The 6,715-nt window shown below is 62.7% G+C and overlaps 1 protein-coding gene across 5 annotated transcripts in view; it reads right to left on the bottom strand.

The window, feature by feature from the left end:
• Positions 1-215: 215 nt before the first annotated feature.
• NCKAP5L (NCK associated protein 5 like) overlaps positions 216-6,715 on the bottom strand; it is a 30,726-nt gene continuing 24,226 nt past the window's right edge. For 4 of the 5 annotated variants that reach the window (XM_069580800.1, XM_069580797.1, XM_069580799.1 and 1 more), the window contains 6 exons: positions 3,665-6,291; positions 2,606-2,768; positions 2,291-2,372; positions 1,661-1,969; positions 1,440-1,582; positions 216-1,129 (listed from right to left, as the gene is read on the bottom strand). In XM_069580800.1, coding sequence (XP_069436901.1) covers positions 917-1,129; positions 1,440-1,582; positions 1,661-1,969; positions 2,291-2,372; positions 2,606-2,768; positions 3,665-6,291 — 3,537 coding nt within the window. In that variant the 3' untranslated portion in view covers positions 216-916. Of the gene's footprint in view, positions 1,130-1,439; positions 1,583-1,660; positions 1,970-2,290; positions 2,373-2,605; positions 2,769-3,570; positions 6,292-6,715 lie in introns of those variants that run through there. The other variant, XM_069580801.1, reaches the window with a different exon arrangement.

The following is a 6,715-nucleotide window of genomic DNA, read 5'->3' as shown; positions in this document are numbered from 1 at the left end:
GGAATTTCCCCACTGCTAGGTACCATTACAGGTCTAAACAGATCCCCCACCCTTAGTTACATTCTAGGGTGACTCAAGTCAGCAGCCCTGGTAAACTGAACTGCCTCACAAGAGCTCCTGGAGCAGAGCCCTGGAGTCCTGCACCCTGGTGCCCACGAGGTCTCTACTGGCCTGTGCATCCCTGAGTCCTCCCATAGAACAAGCTGAGTCTGGGGTCGGGGTGGGGGGGGTCCTCCACGTTTTATTAGGGATACGGCAGAAGCAGAGGCTGGAAGCAGAGCAGCCGCGTTTTTAACAACAGATAAATTAACCGCAGTGTGGGGATGGGGGTGGGTGGGGGCTGGGTCAGACGCTTTTATATATATATATAAAAAACAACCAACAAAAAAGGACAGACAAATGGGCCCCAAAGGTATGGGGCAGGAGAGGGCAGCACCATCCAGACAGCGGGGAGGACCAGGGCAGACAGAGAGAGAAGGCAACGTGACCCCTCGCCCCTAAACTCCACCAGCACGGGGCTGCTGAGGCAGGGGAGCCGCCAGGGTGGGCGGAGATGGCACGACCGGTGGGCAGGAAGCCCAGCACCACAAGATGGCTCAGCCTGAAGCGGGAGTGGGGGCCGGGACACAGCGGCCTTGAACCCCTCAGTCCCTCAGAGGAAGAGCCGTACTCTGGGTGAGAGAAAGGACCAAGGGTGGGGTCTCTCCCTGAGCTGAGAGCGGTCATCTCCTCCACAGCAGCGGCAGCGGCGGGCAGTGAGCTGTGCCGGGAACCCCCTTCACCTTCTGGTTCATCTGCCTCCTTGGTCCCTTCAGGGCGGGGCCCCGGGGGCGGGGCTTGAGGAGGGCCGTCCAATCCGTGGTCTCCGCCTCCAGCGCGGGGCGTGGCTGCCGCTGCCACTCAGCCTTGACTCCACTCAGCCCTGACTCCCGCAAGAGGACAGCGAGTCGTAGAGCGAGTCGCTGAGAGACTCAGAGGTCTCCAGCCCCGGGGGTCCCCCGCTGGCCACTCTCCCTTCCTCGCCCACGTCCGATGTACTAGGGGTGCGGCTACCCCCAAACGCCGGGCCCTGGGGCGCAGGGGCTGGGCGGCTGGGCTCCAGGCTCCGCTTTCCATCCAAGGGCAGGGCCTGGGGAAGGAGGGCAGGGCTCGGGAGCAAGTACCTCTCACTTCTCACCTCCTAAGAGGCTCTGCCCGCCTGAACGGGGCACTGCAGAGGACGGAAACTGGAGGCGCGACTGAGCCAGTCCTACCAAGGTGCCGGAAGGGAGAGAAACCCTTTCCCCAAGACGAGTGTGAAAAGGCAGGGGGTGGGCTGTCCAGACGGGCATCCAAGGGGCTGACCGCTGAGTCCTCCTCCCGGACAGGGCGGTACCTCACCCCTCGTCATTCCCCGCTGCCCTCCAGTGCCGTTCCCTTTCCCCTTCCGCCATGCTCACCATGGGGGTCCTGGGCAGCCCCTCCAGTTGTCGGGGTGGGCATAAGAAAGGGTCAGAGGAACCGCTGGCTGCCCTGGCATTGGGGAAGGTCCAGTTCTTGGCCAGCTGGACTGGAGGGGGTGGGCCTGGGTCTTCGCAGGGATCTGTCCGGGGACAAGGGGAAGGTGGGTGGTGGGCGGAGCTCCCAGAAAGGCCCGCCCACTCCCTGCCCAGGCACTCACCATCTGGACAGGTCTGATGGCCCCGGTGGCCTGGGGCAGCGGTGAGCAGGGCAGGGAAGGCCGGCATGCTGGGGTGCCTCCCGCTCACCAGCAGCTCCTCTATGCCGGGCACCTCACGCTCCAGTGTGTGGGCACGGCGGGGGACTTTGGTAAGGGGTGGGGGCCGAGCTGGGGGCACCCCAGGTGGGGGCTCCAGCCGTGGTGGCTTGGTCTTCGGAAGATTCTTGCTGGGGGTCCCACTGCTGCCATGGTCTGGGGGTGGGAAGGTCCCAATGCCACTGTCCAGGGTTCGAGTCAAAGAGCCACAGGCTGGGGAGGGGAAGGGAGGGGATGTGAGGCTCAGGTGCCTCAGCCCCCCTGCCTTTCTCTGGCTTCCTGCCCCAGCCCAGGCTCCACCCTTGGACACCCTTCTAGCTCCACAGGCTCTCAGCTGTCCCTGCCTGCCCTGCCCCATCGCCCCTAGTCTTGGGGAAGAGGACAGGGCAGGTACCCTAAGTGACAGGGAGATATTCCTGGCACTGTGTAGTCCCAGTGCCCTCTGGGGCTTGGCACCTGCTGTGGTGACAGGAAGGAATAAAGTGAACAAGGGGTGAGGGGCAGGTCCCAGCCTTGGCCCTTGACCCTGCTGACCTGTGAAGTGTGAGGTGGTCACTGGCTCAGCCAGACTGTCCTCAGAGGGCATCTCTTCTCGCCTCCCTGGCTCGATGCTTGGCTGTATGGGGTACAGGAGACTTCAGAGCCCCTTCTTCCTCCATGCCAACGCCCTCCATCAGGACCCCTGGAGTACGGATCTAAGAGTCCTGGCAACCCGCCAGCCCTCAGAAGGCCCTCTCCCCTCCCCATTCTCCTTGGAGACCAGAAATACATCCAGCAGCCTTCTGGCCCCAGGGCCTGGCAGGGCCACAAAGCCAGGGCCCCCACCCAGCCCCCGCCCCTGGAACTTACCTTCCCAGGAGGTTTTCCACAGCCCTGGAGAGGGCCCACCAGGCCATTTCGGGGCCCACAGGCGGGCCAGGGGTTCTTGGGGTCAGAGGACACTGGCTGGAAATCACCATACTCAGGTTTGGGTTCCCGCCAGCTCTTGGGGGGCAGTTCCTTGCCATCCACCCTAGGGGCAGGCAGTGCAGACAGAAGTGAGGGAGGCCCAGGCCCACCCACACATTCTGGCCTCACTTCCTCCAGTGGGGCTGGGTTTAGAGAAGTACCTACTGCCCCCTGCTCCTGGAGAAGAGAACATATGCCTGTTGGCTTCCTGCATCAACTCTCCTGACACCAGGAATAGGCCAAGACCCCAGGGGAAACCCAGAGGACCAGCAGGGGCAGGAGTGATGGGAGAATGTCTCCATAGCTACCTAGGGTCAAGCCTACAGACCTTTCTGATAATGTCCCCCAGTAGAGAACAAACATGGTCACATCCTGGTCCACGTGACACATCCTGCCTACTCTAGCTGACCCTGCGTGTACTTGTTATCCAAAGCACACTCTGCCTTACCTGGCCCAGACAGAGCAACCCCCTCTCTAAACCACAGCTCCCTTTGCTGAGTCTGTGGCAAGTGCCAAAAGGCAAATGGAAGGGAGCCCTCCTTGTTCTACAGGATATAAAACCCCGGAGGGAGACCTGCATTAGCCCATGGCTAGGTACTAGCATTCTTAACTACCCTGGACCCCAGACACACTGCCTTACCTGACTCGAGGTGATTCAGGGAAACGTTGACTGGTAGCTCTTCTTAAATGAGAAACAATCTCAGCAAGCTAAATGTCAGACAGCCAGGGAAGAAGGGAGCTGGGGCACAAATCCCTAGCTCCTTGTTTGAGGTCCTGACCCCTCCTCTGGGCTGGGCCATTAACCCTCAGAAGATTTGGTGCCATGTCATTTGACCTCCTACACTCCTTGACCTCTGGGAAGCCCCAGTTCCCAGGAAAGGCAGCCCCAATCCCAGAGTGCCTGGGGAGGGCAAAGTGCCCCCAACTACTGAGCCCCTGCCAGCCAGTCCCAGCTCTCACCTGTTGAGAAGCTGCTGCATGAAGGTGTCTGCACCCTGGTACATGCCAACCAGCTGGCCCTGCCCCTGCCCCAGGCCTGCACTGGTCCCTGGTGCTGGGCCCCCGGGCCGAGGCCGGGCCCTGCTGCTCAGGTATGCCTTTTCCTCCTCCAGGGCCCGGCGCAGGTCTTCCGCCTTAGCCATCAGCTTGGAGATGTTGAGACTCTCAGCCTCCAGCTTCCGGGCTTCCATCTTGACTTCCTTCCGGAGCGGGGAGCCCCCGGCCCCTTCCTTGCCCTTGGTGGTCTCTGTGCGGCGGTTTAACGCTGGCAACTTGCTCTTCTTAAGGCCAAACCAGCTGGCGATGCTGCTGGTGTTCCGATGCTTGGCCTCGGTGCCGGGGGCCCGCTCCTGGCCCTGGAGCCGCAGCATGTTCTCCTCGATGCCCTTCATCACCTTCTCCTCAATGGCCGAGTGCGGGGCCCGCCCCTCAGGACCTGGGCCTGGGTCTGCAGGGCCAGGTGCTGGGGACATGGGCTGGGCCACGGTGCCGCCACAGTCTGCCCAGGGTGGGCCCTTCCCCTTGTCAGGTTTGGGGGGCTCCTTGGTGGCTGGTGGGACCACAGGTCGGGGTACCACCTTGGTGGGTGACTTTGAAGGCAGCTTGGTTGGGCTGCTGTGGGGGCTCTTATTGGGCTTGCCAAGGCTGGGGGCTGAGGTTGGCACTTTGGCAGGGGTGCGGGGTACCTGGGGGCAGAGGGCCCCTGCCAGCCGGCTCTTGGCCAGCTCCACTTTGGTGAGGCAGCTCCTCGGTGAGACAGGCTCCAGGTCCACCCGGGCCCCCATGGAGTGGGAAGAGTAGACTCGGGCCCCAGGGTCCCCCAGGAGCCCAGATTCCTGTTGCTTCAGGCTGCTTGTGCCTAAGGCCACTGACCCCCGCAGGGGCCCCTTGGCTTCCGGCTGCTCAGGGGGCCTGGAAGCAGGGGGTGCTGTGTCTCCAGCGCTCTCCCCTGACTTCCCTGCTCCCCGGGCTTTCTCAGTGCCAGGTCTGACTGGCACCCCATTCTTTTCTGGGCCCTGAGGCCCCTCGGGGCCAGTCTTCAGTTTCCCCAGGGCTGCCAGTCTGTCCCGCAGAGGCGTGTAGCCAGGATCCCCAGGTCGCCGTCCTGCCCCCTGGCTGGGCTTCTTGGATGAGCTGCCTGGGCCCCTGCGGCCAGGATGGGGAGACTCGGAGCCTGCCTTGTCTGAACTCTTCTCCTGGGTGCCCTCATAGGGGCAGGATTCTGGGTGGCAAGGGCTGGAGGGGATGCCAGGGCTTCTGAGGACCTCAGGGACCCGTGGCACCTCCAAAGTTAGTTGTGGATAGGTGGGCACCTGCAGAGGAGATGGAGGCGGCTCTGGGGAAGGCCCCCTAAAAGTGTTCCGGGAAAGGTCCAGAATGTTCTCATAGCAAGGAGACACCGTGGGTCCTGGGGAAAGTGTAGCGGACAAGGCTGGCTGGGGAGGTCTGAGCTGTGCAGAGTCAGGGGTCATGGAGCAGGGTGAAGGGCTGGTGGGCAGGCCCTGTGCCCCCTCTGGGGACAGCTCTCCTCCGCCCAGACCCTTGCGGGCCAGCAGTGGGGAGGGGCTGCCGTCTGAGCCACTGTTCCGACAGGGTATTCTGGAATTCCGGGGAAGCTGGGGGCTAAGCTGGGGGCCTCCTGGGCTGGGGACCTTCTCTGAGGCTGGAGGCAGCTTTAGAAATTTGAGACCTCTGGCTGGAGAGGGCAGAAGGGGTCCTTGGGCTTCCCCAGGAGAAGGGGGGCCAATTTGGAGCTTGCTTTTCACCTGAGATGAAGAGTGGGGGTGGCCAGGCCGTGAGCCCAGGGGGGTGTCCCCTGCGCCCATGAGCATGCTGAGGAAGGGGAGTGACCCTGGGCCCTCTGAGGTAGCACCAAAGCCTGGCCTGTGGGCCTCTGGGGCACCCCCAACCCAAGCTGACTTGGGGAGGCCTTTGGACTTGGACAGTTGTGGGGGCCCCTGGTCTGGGGAGGATGGCTGCCTGGGACCCAGGTGGTCCCCGCTGAGTGGGCAAGCAGCCCCGGCCAAAAAGGCCTGTAGGTAAGACTCTGTGTCTTCAAGGAGCTGGCCCAGGTTCAACTGCTTGCGGGCCAGGGCCCCTAGCAGGGTGTCCGGGCTGGGGGCCTCATTGGGGTCACCGGCCTCATCAGAAGAGGAGGAGGAGCTACTGCCTGGCACACAGGGCGGCCCAGAACCAGTGCTTTGGGCCTGGGGGGAGCCCCTACCAGGGCCCCAGGGCCGCCCAGCACCCTCCTCCTCCCCTGGACCCCCTAAGAGGCGCTCCCAGTGCAGCAGGCCTCCCAGGCTGCCAGGACCTAGTAGCAGGTAGGGGGCCCAGGGAGAGGGTTCAGGCTGAGGTGGGCCACAGAGCTCGCCATTGATGGGCTCCGGGGAGCCAGGACCCTCGCCTGGAGGCTGCCAGGGGGTAGCAGGTGAGCACAGAAGCAAGGGGTCCGTCTCTTCCAGGGCTCTCAGCACCTCCAGGATCTGCGCTTTCTTTCGAAGGAATGGGGAGAGGGCATCCAGCGCTGGGGGTGGGGCGGCCGGGGGTCCTGGGCCTCCTGACCGCAGCTGCTGCTCCCAACACACCTTGGGGGACAAATGGCATGAGGAGGAAACTATGTGCAGGCCTGGGCCCCGAGCTGGCATAACTGAGCTGGCATAACCTGAGCTGGTCTGGTTTGTCTGTGTCCCCAAAAGGAACTGATGGCTTCTGGAATGTGCTGGAAAGTTTCCTCAAGAGTTTGAGTCCTGGTTACCCCAGCTGTCCTTCCTGGCACACTTAGGGGGCACCTATCTTCCTTCCTGGTTATCCCAGCGCTACCTCCTACCATTATGGGTCAGGAAGGCTGACCATCTATACCCCTGATATCTCTGTTTGCCCCAGGGGAGGGAGACCCATCCATTTTTTCAGGTTTTGGAAAGAATACAGACTCAAGAAGGGGATATGATGTGGCCAAGTCCTCAGTCAGTTGCTACAGGCAAGCCCAGGCCTTCTCAGGTCAGACAGCTG

This window comes from Ovis canadensis, chromosome 3 (assembly GCF_042477335.2).
Source record: "Ovis canadensis isolate MfBH-ARS-UI-01 breed Bighorn chromosome 3, ARS-UI_OviCan_v2, whole genome shotgun sequence".
Taxonomy (NCBI): Eukaryota; Metazoa; Chordata; class Mammalia; order Artiodactyla; family Bovidae; genus Ovis; species Ovis canadensis.
This window is presented reverse-complemented; position numbering and strand designations above follow the sequence as displayed.